At 41.3% G+C, this 15,269-nt stretch overlaps 1 protein-coding gene across 1 annotated transcript in view; it reads right to left on the bottom strand.

Moving 5' to 3' along the window:
• Positions 1 to 7,840, bottom strand: part of FAM133B (family with sequence similarity 133 member B) — a 30,296-nt gene extending 22,456 nt beyond the window's left edge. Inside the window, exon 1 of the mRNA XM_006155537.3 lies at positions 7,718 to 7,840. Within this exon, the coding sequence (XP_006155599.1) occupies positions 7,718 to 7,741 (24 nt within the window). The 5' untranslated portion in view covers positions 7,742 to 7,840. The remainder of the gene's footprint in view (positions 1 to 7,717) is intronic.
• Between the last annotated feature and the right edge of the window lie 7,429 nt (positions 7,841 to 15,269).

The raw sequence follows: 15,269 nt of genomic DNA, 5'->3' as shown, positions 1-15,269 counted from the left end.
TACAAGTAAAAACAAATGCTAGAGGCTCAGAAGGGCAGCAATCAGTAGCAAAATGAACTGCAGTGCTGGAGGCCAGATGGCCACCTGCAGGTTCAGACCCCAGGCTGGCCTAAAAAAAACACCCTGGGCATGTGCCCAAATCCTGACAAGCCAGAGGGCCAGGGAAAGGGGAGTGTGATGAGACTGAGTGCCCACTCTGTGCACCCACCACACTATCATGAATATAATACACTTTATAAAAACAAAACACCAAACGCTAGAGTCTCTTATGTCAAGATGTTTACAGCATTGGGGTAAGATATGTATCAAATGTAATGTTAAAGACAAAGTAGGGTCAGCTCCATGGCAAAGCAGTAATGAGTTGCTTAAGAGAGCAGGATCCCACATGGCGACCTCAGTTTGAACCCCAAGTCTGGATGGCTTGAAACACTCTGGGTACACATGTGTGTGCCCAGGAATTGATACGGTAGAGTAGAGGGATTGTGGCCTGACCAGACTGGTGGAAGGTGGTCCCCCTCACCACCTTCACTCACTCCACTTATGTGTGCTCTATCATCAATAAAAAAAAAGACGAGGCACAAAGTTTTTGTTTTTGTTTTTAAATATAAACTGTTATGTGCCCAATATTTCAATCAACTGTCTTGGCCGAGCATTTCTTGGTATGGAAGCATGACAAACAATGGTAGCCAAAACAGAGGAATTGCTAGTCCAACAAATGACACTGATAATTCTAATAACTGAAAATCACAATGAAAAGTTAAATTAAAAATCTGTGAAAATAAGAGTATTACCATATCTATTACCTGATTTTTTGGGGCATCATATTAGTAGCATTTCATTGTAAAATGTAAAAACCATTTATTTCCAAAGAGTGCAAATATATACAGGGATGCTCAAGACTAAGTTACTAAAACAGAAAAAAATAACCCCAAAACACCCAAAAAGTCAACAAATTGGAATCCATAAATACTAACGTATGTCCTCCCCAAAAGACTATGTAGCTACTAAAAAAATAAGGCAGATCTACTGTTCCTGACATGGAAAGATGTCCGTGATTTCTTTTTTTAATAGCCAGAGGGCACGTGCACTGACCAGAGAGACACAGAAACAGAGTGGGAGGAGAAAGCACCCTCAATGGGGAATAGTCATGTCACAATTCCTTCTCCTCCATCCTGTTGGGATTTTGGGTGAGTGCACATCCACGCACATGCACATACACACACACACAGCCCCCCAGCACATTTTCTAAACTGCAGAGGCCAGGATACAAATTGTGGCCAGTCATGTGGGATCTGGTTCCCTTAACCACTAGGCGATGGGGTCAGCCCAAGATGTCCATGATTTCTCAAGTGAAAAGCAAAAGCCAAAAAATAAAAAGTTCCATTTTAATAAATAACTATAAATTTTTGAAAATCTGGATGCATGTGCACCAAAATGTGAAGAAATATATCCACTTTAATTATTTCATATACGTAGATAAAATTTTTAAATAACTGATTGCCTTTCTAAAAGAAAGCAAACGAAAAACTATATAAAATATTATTCATGATAAGGTAAACAGAATGAGAAAAATTCAACCTCAATACGGGAAACTCCAATTCAGAGAGCTGAATTGTCCTATGTAAAAACTCACAAGATTACAACAGTATTTTTTCATTCTAATTAAAAAAAAATTTGTAACATTTACTGTGCTTTCCCTCTTCAAATTTCTAGATTAAAAGTAAAGTAACATTTTTATGTGTCTGCTCATCAGAGGAGAGAGAGAGAGAAACAAAGAGAGGAAAGTGAGAAATCAACCCTCAAGGGGAATGGACATGCCCCGATCTCTTCTCCATTCTCCTCTTGGGATTTTGGGCATACATGCATACACACACACACACACACACACACACACACGTGCCTGGTGTGATTTTCAAGTTGCCTGGTCCAGAATTCAAACCATGGTAGGCCATGTGGAAGTCCAGCACCTTAAGCACCACACCACCTGCTGGTCCATTATGTATTGTTTAAAAAATGTATTTATTCCATGTGTGGGACAGAGAGAGAAAGAACAAGAGATACAGCAACCCTGACAGGGTTTCTACACCACAATCCACAACCACTTCAAGAGGCCTACACTATGGATACCTGTATGCCTGGCATACTTAGGGAGGTCTCCTGATATGAAGTGGCAACCTTCTCAATTGGTTTTGTCTAGCAAAGTATCATGTTTTAACCTCTGTGCTACCATCTGACCCATGTTTATGTATCTTAATGTCTACTGTTGAGCTGCTTTCCCCCAAGGTATATATACATACATATATATATATATATGTATGTATATATATACACCAACCTATCTTACTTTCAGTATTCAGAAGAATACAATAGTAGTTTATTTACATGCTAGAACATATAAATTATAAGGTAATTTTGGTATAATACATGAGTACCATTGAATAATATGTGTTACTTTTAAGCTTTTGTCCATAAACATTATCCTATTTTGCTTAAATACATTCCAAGTATCTTTATTATTTATTTCAGTTATGACGGCAATATTTATTAAGTGCATCTTATGTACTAGGCCTCCCTTTCTCATTTATTTTTTTCCACAAGAGAGACAAGAACCCCAATGAGGTCTTCATGCCACTACCCAATCCCAGCACCAGCGAACCCAAAACATAGGCATATGAGCATGCATAATGTGTGTTTATGTACAGAGAGGCCTCAGGACTCAAACCTGGGACCTTGCCAAGTGGATCTTACATCACATGGCATTGTGCCACTATCTGACCCCAAGAGTCTGTGCCTTTTTTTTTTTTTGAGAGGTTTTTACTATAGGGTGTGTGTGCTCCCCAGAAGACAGAGAGAGACAGAGGGACAGAAAGTGAGAAATCACTCCCCCCAGGGGGGAATAGCCACGCCACAATCCCTTCTCCTCCATTCTCCTCTGGGGATCTTGGGCACATATATGTGCATACGCGCCTAGCATGAGTTTAAGCCACCAGGCCCAGGACTCAAACCACAGTCAACTACATGGGAGTCCAGCGACATAGCCATTACGCTAACTGCTAGTCCTACCAAGAGTCTGTGCTCTTGATCATAAGTAACTATATTTTTTTCCCTATGCACAACAGGGTTGTTTTTCTTTAGTTTGCTGTTGTTACCATAGAGAATGTGCGCTAACTGGAGAGACACAGAGACAGAAAAAGAGAAAGTGAGACTCAACCCCCCACCCCCCACCCCCATCCCAGTAAATGGCCATACAGTATTCTCCTTTCGGGACTTGGAGCACATATGCACATGTGCCCAGTGTGATTTTCAAGCTGCTGGGTCTGGAACTCAAACCATGGTCAACCATGTGCCAGCCCCTTATGTACTATGTCACCCACCTGCTGCCCTATATGACAGTTTTTTAAAATAAAAAAAAATCAGTATCTTACAAGGTAAAATTCTAATGATAACGTTAAAGTGGTGGGATAGTTAAGCATTAGTAAAACAGAGAATATGGGAATAGCCTGTGGCCTGGCGGGTAAGGTGGCTGGATCCTACATGGACAACTGCACTGATCAAGTCCTAGACCCAGCTGCCTGAGACACGAGCTGGCTGTGTGTGTGTGTGTCCATGTGAGCATGCTTCCATGCCTAAGGCCCAGTGGGAGGAAGGGATGGAGAAGAAGGGATCGCAGTATGACCACACCCCACTGAGGTGCTCTCTCCCTTTCCTTCTCTCTGTGTCTCTCTCTGGCAAGTGCACATGTCCTCTGACAAATTAAAAAACAATAAAATAGATAAAAATTGTGCTATTTCTAGAGATACTGCACTATGACTTAATCATTTTAAATACCATGACCTTGAAAATCAGATTCATACAAATATGTAACTATAATAAACTGCTACAAGAGTTTAGGTAACAGAAATGGATCTGTTTCTGAAACTCAGGATGACAAATTGGGCCCAAGGGGATATATTCCTGGGCAGGTATAAAAGAGCAATGCAGTAAAATTGCTAAGGACAGAAAGTGCAGAATTTCATTTGTTACTTTGAGTACCTACTTTTATCTAGAGAATACATCTATTTTAGAGGGCATAAAGTAACAGAAGAGAACATGAAGGAAACTTGAAAAACAAGAGGCACAAAGGGTGGCCTTTGTGAACTTAAAAAAAACCTCTTACAAATACCAAGGATTAAACTATTCAGTTTAAAAACCTGTTACAAGATGTACACCAGGAGTGAACTCTAATGTAAATTGGGTGATGATGATATAACGGTGTAGGCTCATCAATTTAACAAATGTACCACTCTGGTGCCAGCTGTTGATAAAGGGGAGAGGTAGTATACGTTTGGGGGTACATGTGAACTCTTTCTGTTCAATTATACTGTGAATCTAAGACAGCTCTAAAAAATAAAGCCTATTTTAAAACAAGTTGTTCAACCTGAAATTTAATTGCATGTGCATGAAAAGTAATCCTATCATCTTTAAAACTATGAGTGTAACATCAAGAACCAGAATTGTTATTAAGACATTCTCAAAAACTGCCAACATTTTTAGAAGCAAATATTCATTTTGTTACTCAAAATCGTTATGGCAAAACTGTGGAATAAAACGAATGGTGGTTGCCTCGGGCTGGGGGAGGATGGAAGCAATGACTTGGCAGAGCAATTTTCATGGCAATGAAGTTACTCTGTATGGTACTACCACAGTGGATGCCTGTCATTATGCATTTCTCCCAAACCACTGAAAGCACACCACCAAGAGTGAACTCTAAGGTAAACTACTGATTTGGGGTGATAATGATGTGCCAAAATGGGGTCATCGTTTTTTTTCTTTTCTTTTCTTTTTTTTTTTTTTTGGAGAGATTTTCGCTATAGGGCGCGTGCACTCGCCAGAGAGAGAGAGACATTAGAGACAGAAAGCAAGAAATCACCCCCCAGAGGGGATGGCCACGCCGCAATCCCTTCTCCTCAATTCTCCTCTCGGGATCTTGGGCACGCACGCACACGCGCCCGGCGTGAGTTTTAAGCCACTAGGTCTGGGACTCGAGCCTCGGTCGACCACGTGGGAGTCCAGCGACATAGCCATTACGCTAACTGCTGGTTCGCGGGTCATCGTTTTTAACAAATTTATCACTCTGCAGAGGACATTAATAATGGGGAGGCTATGCATGTGTGGGAGGAGGAGGTATATGGGATATCTCTGCACCTTCCTCTCAATTTTGTCATGAACCTAAGATTGCTCTTAAAAAAAAAGTCTTAAAAAAAATCAAGAGTGGGAACCCTCCTACACTGTTGGTGGGAATGTAAACTAGTTCAACCACTGTGGAGAACAATATGGAGGTTCCTCAAAGATCTACAAATAGAACTACCATTTGATCCAGCAATCCCACTTCTGGGTATTTACCCAAAAGACAGGAGAATGCTCAGTCAGAAAAGTGCTTGCACATCAATGTTTATTGCAGCATTATTCACAATTGCCAAGACATGGAACCAACCTAAATGTCCACAAACTGATGAATGGATTCAAAAAGGGTGGTATATATACTCTATGGAATACTACCTATAATAGAGAGCAAAAATTCGGAGGACATAAACACAGTGAAGGTACTTAATGAGAATAGGACAGTGTGGAATGGGGTAAGTGAAGAGAAGAGGATAGAGAAAGATAGCAAGTGAACAATAGAGAGACAGGACGTTAGTGAGAAACAGATAGGGGTTATTAACTGTTGATGATGACATGTATAGTATTCTCAACTGGATTGGTCTGAGAAGTATTTCATGATGGGCAAAGTATTTTTACAAGCAAAACGAGAAATAGCAATTGACTGTTTTATAAAAATAATTAGAATAATAAAAATAATGATTGGGGAAAACAGAAAAGATATGGAATGTTGAAGTGGGGAGATTAATGTCTCTGTACTGACTGACATGCATGGCATTCCCTTTTGAAAAAACAATGTAATACACTGTAAAGTTATATGTAATCCAATGTAATATAAAGAAGATTATGATGATAATAAAAATAAAAAAAATAAAAAAATAAAAAAACCAAGAGTTATAATGTGCTAAATTAAAGGTCCGATCACCTAAATTTTAGTCTTACTTTATCTTTTATTTATTTGGTCCCAGCTTAAGTTTTCTTTCTTTCTCTTTAGAGATTTTTGCAAAAGGGCACATGCATTCACTGGAGAGACAGAAAGCAAGAAATAACTCCCCAGGGAGGATGGCTACGCTGCAATCTTTTTTCCTCCATTCTCCCCTTAGGATTTTGGGCACCAAAACACACATGCCCAGTGTAAGTTTCAAGCTTCCAGGACTTGAAACAGCAGTTGGCCATGTGGGAGTCCAGAAATGTAACCATTACTGCCATCTGCTGGTCCCACTTTTCACTATTTAAAAAAAATTGGCCAGAGGGTATATGAGCAGCCAGAGATAAGAGGAAAAGTGAGAAAAACACCCTCCCACCAGGGATGGTCTCACCCCAATTTCTTCTCCTCCCTTTCTCTCTCCTTTTGGAATTTTAGGCATGTATGCACACACACTCAGGGTGTTTCTCAAGACCTCAGGCCCGGCATTTGAACTGTGCATTCAGCCACGTGGGATCCAGCTGCCTTAACCACCATGCCATCAGCTAGCCCTAAGCAGTATTTTTTCCATTTTGTTGCTCAGTGGTTAAGACAGTCACAGACAAACCTTGAGACTATCAGGCTGCAACCTAAATTTATTGCTATCTCCTTGTATTTACTGCTTATCCAATGTAATTCATAACCTGGGCTTTCCAAACTAAACCCAACCCGTCCCCCTGATCTGGGCTGCTTTCCTCCCATCTCCGCCTGTCAAAAGTACCTTCTCTTCTGAATGTGCTCAACCTTGGATATCTATTACATACTATTTTTTATTCTCTGTGCAATGAGTTATTTGTCTCTCTTTTATCTCCTTTATTAGAGTTAATTTTCAGGCCAAGCACTCTCTCAGGCATCCCGCCTTTTGTAGTCTCAACTATTTGCCTGTGGCTAACAATGATCCCTTTTTACAACGAAACTAAAGCTCAAAGAAGAAAAGTTAACTTCTAGTAGTTCACATAACTCTTGAGGGATCAGCAATGACAGTCTGTGTCGGACCCCAAAACCAACTATCAATATTTTCGCGTTAAGGGTTTCTAGGTGCCACGCAGTCTCGGGCGCAGGACAGACGAAGTCTAATACGGTCACCCCGTTCTCATAACGGGAGCCCGCCGGTGGCTAGAAACCCGAGTGCAGCCGGTTCTCGGGTGCAGGGGCGGTGTCCAAGGCCTCCCTGCTCTCTCCTAGCTGGGTGCGCAAGAGAGGGACGCGGAGCTGGGATGGGCGACCCCGAGGAGAGGGCGAGTCCAGGCTCCTCCAAGGGCCTCAGACTCGGGAGTTACTAACAGGAGGGAACAGGTTTCTCCGAGCCCTCGCAGCTCTAAATGGTGGGCACCGCCACCGGGGTGCGGGAGGGAAGCCAGCCAGCAGGGCCAGAGGAGCATCCCGCCGGGGTCCCGCCGGGGTGTGGGGAGTAGAGAAGAAAGTTGGGGACCCGAAGGCGCCAACTGAGTGCGCGGGCGCACGCGCATCTGGGACGGACGGAGGGTGCTGGGTCTCCGGGCCCCAGATCCGAATGCGCCGCTGGCCCTCGGGCCCGGCTCAGAAGGGCGAGGAGTCCGGCTCTCCCGCCACCGACGCCGGGTCGCTTCTCTGTTTTCTCAGCTGGGTACTCACCACTCGATTGTCCCGCTTCCCCATGGTGCGCGACCAAACGCACAGTCAGACGCCAAAAGAAACCAGGCCGGAGCAGCGGCCGAAGCGGGCCTGCCGCAGGTCCTCCAGCCGCCTCCCCACCCCGCCCAGAGAGCGGCACGGCGCGGACCCGACGGCTGCGCCCGGCCACAGCGCCCCCTACCGCGGCGGAGGAGAGGCCGCCGCAGGCAATCACCCGCTGTTCCCGGGGTGGATCCCTAAGGATTATACCCACCCCGGGGCAGTTGGACACTGCGTTTCTGTTCAGCAGCGTCACCAAAGCAGCTCCCTGTTGTTTAGCCTTGGGTTGTTTCGCTTTCTTCTCTTTCTGATGCCCCGGCGTTTCGAAGGTTATTTCAGAGCTTTTTGTTTACTTGTCACAGTGGAAGTGCTGGGGATAAAGTGAGGACTAGGACAGATGGTCAGCCCACGACTGGAGGGGGAGAGTGTGCTGTCATAGACGTTGCTGTAGAAATCGCTTTTGAAGTTCAGTTGCACCCATCACTTATATATTCATTTCACGTTAGTTTAAGGGTTATTTATTTAATTTCATTTGTTATTATTATTACTTTAATTTGACCAGAGAGAGACAGAGAGAGAGAGAGAAAGGGAAAGCAAGACAACAAGCTGCCAGGTCCGAGACTTGGCCATGTGAGAATCTAGTGCCTTTATCCACCACGCCAGCTGCAGACCCCATCACATTAATTTAATATCTACTTTGTATTGTACAATTTTTACTAACTCAGTAACTAGAAGCTGGAACTGGGGCAGGACACACAGATAACGGAGACACAAAGGCTGTCTTCAAGGGGCCGTTTGATTTATTTTTAGAGAGAATTTTGCTACAAAAACGCCTGCATTTGCTGAAAAAAACAGAAAGTGAGAAATCACCCCCCAGGGGGGATTCTCCTCCATTCTCCTCTCAGTATTTTAGGCATGCACACACATGTGCCCAGTGTGAGTTTAAAGCTGCTGAGACCCGGACCTCGGTGGACTATGTGGGAGTCCAGGGACCTAACCATTATGCCACCTTCTGGTCCCCAAGGGGCCTATTTATAAACTCTTAGAGGAGATGAACATAGGCAAGACCATATTTATTGCATGGCATACTACAATATTGTCAATCTTGTACTAAAACTTCAAGAGAGATGATCTGGACTGCAGAGAAGGATACATTATATTTAGTATTTATAGACCTGGATAAAGCCACTTTCTGAGTACAACTCAGCACAAAGTAGGAAGTAATGAAAATCAATTAGGATCTTTTCTAGACTTTTGGAAATGGCATTTACATTCATGACATTAAAAAAATGCTTTAAAATCATCTTTCTCAGTCTTTGCCTTCCTCCCTCTTCCTCAAACCACATTGTACCACAGATGTTCTTTCTCAAAACTTTCCCGAACTTTGTCAAACATAGCCCTTGGTAGTACTCCTTTCCACTAAACAAAGGTTCTTCCTGAGTAACCCACTTTGCTCTGGCTGTAAACCAGGCTCCCATCTTTCATTTCTCCTCCTTCTCCATAACCCCTGCCTTAAGCTGGAGACTGGTCAAAGACAGATTCCCTCTTCATGCACAAGAAGAGGAGAATCTGTGAATATTAGATTATTCTTTGTTCACTGCTCATTTTTTTGAGATATTTTTGCTATAGGGCATGTGTGCTTGACACAGAGACAGAGACAGAAATCACCCCCCCCCACCAGGGGGCATGACCACACTGCAATCCCTTCCCTATTCTCCTCTCGGGAGTTTGGGAACACATGTACACATGCCCAGTGTGAATTTCAAGCTCTGGGTCCAGGACTTGAACTGCAGTTAGCCATATTGGAGTCCAGTGCCTTAACCATCACACCACTTGCTGGTTCCTCACTGCTCATTTTTAATGTTTTTAATATATCAGGTACTTGACAGATATTATTTCCAATTCCGCAACATGATAAACCTGCTAATACCTCTCAGAGTATATAGTAATTTTTTTTCTCTTTCGCTCTTTAGCTGTTTCTTATCTTTTACTTCCTTACCTTTTGGCTAGTTTTACTACAGAGTACACAGATATTAAAAAAAAAAGATATAATGATAGAAAGCATCAAAAAGGTATGTGTTTCCTTTAGACATCTCCTCCTCTCACAATGTACACGGTCCTTCCTGAAAGAAGCATGGATTCCACAGGAGGACTGAGAACCGGGAAAATGACTGTGAAAGATAATGAAGGCCAGAGCTATGGGAAGCTCATCTGAGTGGACTTCACAAAGACTGATCAGTCCAATTCTACTTAGGATCCAGCTCATAGTGACTCAAGGGAAGGATAAAGAAATGCTATGCACACCCTCTACACATGTGTGGTCTGCTAATAAACACACATTCCTTCTAGCAATGGACCTACGTGCCCCTCCCAAATGTTTAGGCATAGCCAGAGGTTACTTTCCGTTTTTCAGATGAGAAAAACTCAAGCTAAGAGAATTCAAGTAATTGCCCCAGCTCCCGTGGCAAAAAGTTAGAGAAGCTGGAGGTCCAAATGCAAGCGTGTCAATCATGAAAGCATATGCTTTCCTTATCGCATTATGCTACCTCTGGGGAAATGGTGGAGAGGGAGAGTTGAGAATGGGTAGAGGATGACTCTGGGCATGCTTCCCAGGACAAGCTGAGAGGAAGGACATTCCAAACAGAAAGAAGAGCCTGAGTAAGATGGATGTGGTGTGATCAGGAGCAGCAGCGTGGCACACCTGTGCCGGGTGAAACGCGGCTGGGACGATTCACTGGGGTTGAAGGCAAAGGCCCTTGAATGCCAACGGAGGCTGTTTTGTTTGGCAGGCAAAGCTCTTTTAAAATTACTATTATTTTTTTGTCTACAAATTATAATTATATACATGTATGGGGCACCAAGTGATGTTGTGATATATGTATACAACGTGAAATAATTAAATCAAGCTAATTAACATATCCATCACCTCACTTACCTACCTTTTTATAGTGAAACATTTGAAATTTAATCTTGGTTTTTTGTTTTGTTTTAATTTTGCCAGAACGCATATATGCTTGCTGGAGAGAAAGTCATAAAGCACACACCCCCAAACCCCATGGAGAATGGTCACTGTAATTCCTTCTCCTCCACTCTTCTTCTTTTCTAGATTTTGAACACACACACACACACACACACACATACACATGCTTTGTGTTTTCCAAGTCGTTGGTCCAGGACTTGAACCATGTAATCAACTATGTGGGATCCATCCACCATGCCCTGGATAGTATTAATTTTTTAAAATAATATTTATTTATTTAATTCCATTTGTTATTATTATTTTTTAATTTGACCAGACAGAGAGAGAGAAGGGGGCAAAATGAAAAAGCAAGTCGTAAGGTCTGGGACTTGAACTGTGTTGGGAATCCAGTGCCTTTAACCACCATGCTGCCTGCTGGCCTGACACTAATCTTAAATTACTTTGAAATATACATTATTGGGTCAGTCTTATCCTTGCTTTTTTTTTTTTTTTTTTTTTCCTGCTATAGAACATATGCATTCACCAGGAAGACAGAGCAAGTGAGAAAAAGAGAGAGAGAAAAAAAGTAGAAAGTGAGAACTCACTTCCCAGGGGGATGTCCACACCAGAATCCTTTCTCCTCCATTTTCCTCTCAGGATTTTGGACATGCATACACATGGGCCTGAAGTGTTTTTCAATCTGCCAGTCCAAAACTCAAATGGTATCTCCTCCTCTGGCAATATACACAGCCCTTCCTGAATGAAGTATGGATTTCATGGGAGGACAGAGAAATAGGAAAATGACCGTGTAAGACAACGAAGGACAGAGCTTTGGGAAACAGCCATGTTGGAGTCAGCCACACAACTGGCTGGGCTGCTTTATTCTTCTTTTTTTTTTTTTTTTTTTCACTATAGGGTGTGTGCACTTGCCAGACAGACAGAGGGAGACATAGAGACAGAAAGCGAGAAATCACCCCCCAGGGGGGATGGTCACGCCACAATCCCATCTCCTCCATTCTCCTCTCGGGATCTTGGGCATGCACGCACACGCGCCCGGCGTGAGTTTTAAGCCACCAGGTCCATGACACGAACCATGGTCGACTACGTGGGAATCCAGCAACATAGCTATTATGCTAACTGCTGGTTCCCAACTTTATTCTTGATCTTAGGAGAAAGGTATGTTGAACTTATCAAAGTCTACTTAGGATTAATAATGTACCAGGTCACATTTTACACCTCACATTTTTTACTTTAAACTCCCTTCATGCCTATCATTTCCCACACTCCACTTACCAACCAATTCTTCCTTGAATCAATAATAATTCTCTGGTGCAAGGATTTTTCAATAGTATTATAAGATTACAATTAAAATGACATTTAAAAATTATTTTATTCAACTTTATTCATTGATTTATTTTTATTATTTTTAAAATTTGATCAGAGAAGGGAGAGAGCAAGAGAAAGAGAGGAAAGTGAGAAAGCAAGCCACCAGGTCTGGGACTTGATCTGCAGTCAGCCATGTGGGAGTCCAGTGCCCTTAACCACCTGCTGGGGCCCTAACATGACATTTTTTAACATTAGCAAGACTTGGATGAACTTGAGTCTATATCCAAATTTAATAATATTGTTTACTTTGCATACTTTATATTTTTTAAAAGGGTGTTTGACAATTTCAATAGTGAAGAGAGACACAGAAACCTAATCCACAAAGCCAAATGCCCATTGTTTGGGTGGGCAGAGCTCTAGACTGGAGGTGGAAGTGTGGAAGTTTCAGGTTGGAAGACAAAAGTCATTGTGATTATCCAACTATAATATGGAACAAGTTAAATATCTATCACAAGAGAATTGTTTAACTAAAGAAGGTGTATCCATGCAATGGCAAACTATGCAGGTACTTAGAAAGAGCTATAGATTTGTGCATGTTGATGGGGAAAAATGGCCACTATACATTATCAAAAGAAAAAGAGAATTATAAAACAGGATATAGAGTATGATAGCATGTGTGAAAATTAGAGAATGTATTGGCTAGGCCATATGAAATTGCTGATGTTCAGCAATTTCTAACTTAGAAGAATGGCATGTTTATAAGGTTCAGCTTATTACATGTATATGCTTAATATGTTCAGGACATTTTTGGAAAAGTTGTACAATAAACTCTTGTGGTTATTCCATAGTAGTATTCATGTGGTGAGAAGGTAGGCATAGTAATATTTATTTCTTATCCCATTCTGTTTTTTCCTGATTTACTTTATTTTATGAAAGGACTGCTCAGTTAATCAACTCACCGCGTAACTTCTGGATGTAACTTTGCCTATGCAGAGAGAAAACGATGACCAATAAACATGGTTATCTTCTGCTCTCAATAGTTATATTTCTCACTGTAAAAAAATATACAAAGGATTTTAAAATTTTTGATTAATAGCCTGAAAGCATATGCACTCATCAGAGAGAGAGAGAGAGAGCAGGAAACAGAGAGAGTGTGAGAGTAAGTACTTCTCCCCAATAGAGCATGGTCACACCACAATCCCTTCTCTATTTCTCCATTCTGCTGGGATTTGGGACTTGTAAACATATGTGCCCATGTGTTTTTCAATCCACCAGGGCCAGAATTGGAACTGCAGTCTGCCGTTTGAAATCCAGCTCCCTTAACCACTAGGCCACAGTGCCAACACACATAAAGGATTTTTTAAAAAATGTTTAAATCTTGGAGATCAAGTACCTATTCACTTTAGTTTTTCTTTTATAATGCCCAAGTTGAGTACGACTAGTGAATGAAGGCAGTGGAAGTTACCAAGAGAGTCAGAAAGGAAAATTTCTGATGCTCATAAAGTCTTCAACTGACTCAATGGGTTATAGTTTCACTGTAATTTTCCTCTTGTTCTATTCTTGTTGGGGTGACTCACAAGCTATAAAAATTCTTGGCCAATTATTTCAGGTTGAATTATGTTAGCACTGAAAGAAAACATCTTAAATTTTTAAAAAATCATCTCAATCAAGGTAGTGTTTCCATGCAATGACATTTACCAGGTTAAAGTATACAGTTTGATGAGTTTTGACAATGTATAGTCATGTAATCATGGCCACGATCAAGATACGGAACATTTTCATCTCTCTACAAAGTTCCCTCCTGCCCTTTCACAGTTTATTTCCTTTCCTGTCTCCTAGCCTCTAGAAACCACTGATTTGTTTTCTGTCACTGATCTGTTTTGGCTTTTCTAGAATTTTCTACAAATGGAATCAAACAGTATTTTGTGTCTGACTTTTTTTACATATCAATGCTTTCAAGATTCATCCATGTCATTGTGTGTCTCATTAGCTCTTTCTTTTTATTATTTGATAGCATTTTATTGTGTTTATAAATCACAATGTGCTTATTCACTAACCATTTGATGGATATTGAGTTCTTTTCAGTTTTTTTGCCTGTGAATAGAGCTGCCATGCATTTATGAGTGTTTGTGTGCACATATGTTTTTATTTCTTTCTAGAAAATATCTGTAAGTGGGATTGCTGGGTTGAATTGTGAGTGTATGTTTAACCTTAGCTCCCCAGCTCTTTCCAAAGTGGCCATATCATTTTGCATTCCCACGATCAAAGGTGGGAATAAAGTCCCATTTCTGTGTATACCAGGTAGTTTCAATGGTTTTACATACTCACTCCCACTTGGTGTTGTCAAATTTAAAACATTTTAGGCTGGGTCCAGCAAGTGGTGTGGTGGTTACGGCGCTGGACTTCCACATTGCTAGCCAAAGGTTGAGTCCTGAACCTGGTGGCTGTCTCTCTGTCTCTCTCGTGCATGTGCCCTATAGCAAATTTAAAAATAATAATAATAAATGAAATCAATGAATAATTCTTAAAAAATATGGGTGTGGAGATCATTATGAACAAACAGTATGTAGGTTCTTCAGAAAACTAAAAATAGAATAACTATATGATACAGCATTCCCACTTCTGTGTGTACCAGAAGTCATCAACAAGTTCATGGAAAAAAATAAAGTACAAATTTATTTTAGTGCAAAAAATCTATACATCATTTCTTTGTAATGTTTTCACCACAGGGTGCATGCGGTTGCCAGAGAGAGAGAAAGATTGTGGGAGGGAAAGTGAGAAATTGCCCCTGTAGGGGAATGGCCACACCACAAACCCTTCTTCCTGCATTCTCCTGGGATTTGGGGCATGTACACACAAGTGCCTGGCATGATTTGCAATCATGGGAGTTCACCTTAACCACTATGCCTCCTGTGGGCCTCATATGTGTATATTTTTTCCTAATATATATTTTACATGAAAATTTGAAAACCTCACATGTAGTCAAAGAAATTGAAATCAGTATGATGAAGAGATATCTACCTCTCACGTTCATTTCAGCATTTTTCACAATAGCTAATGTAGGGAAGAAACCTAAATAGCTATCATCAGATGAATGGATTTAAAAATGTGATATATATGCCCATGTCTGTGTGCATGCAGACACACACACACGCACACACACAGTGGAATACTATTCAGACTTTTGAAAGAAGAAAATTTGTATTATTTGCAACAATATGAATGAAT

The sequence above is a fragment of the Tupaia chinensis genome, unplaced genomic scaffold, assembly GCF_000334495.1.
Source record: "Tupaia chinensis unplaced genomic scaffold, TupChi_1.0 Scaffold000460_1, whole genome shotgun sequence".
NCBI classification, from domain to species: domain Eukaryota; kingdom Metazoa; phylum Chordata; class Mammalia; order Scandentia; family Tupaiidae; genus Tupaia; species Tupaia belangeri.
Note: the sequence above shows the minus strand (reverse complement) of the source record. Positions and strands in the feature narration are given on the sequence as shown.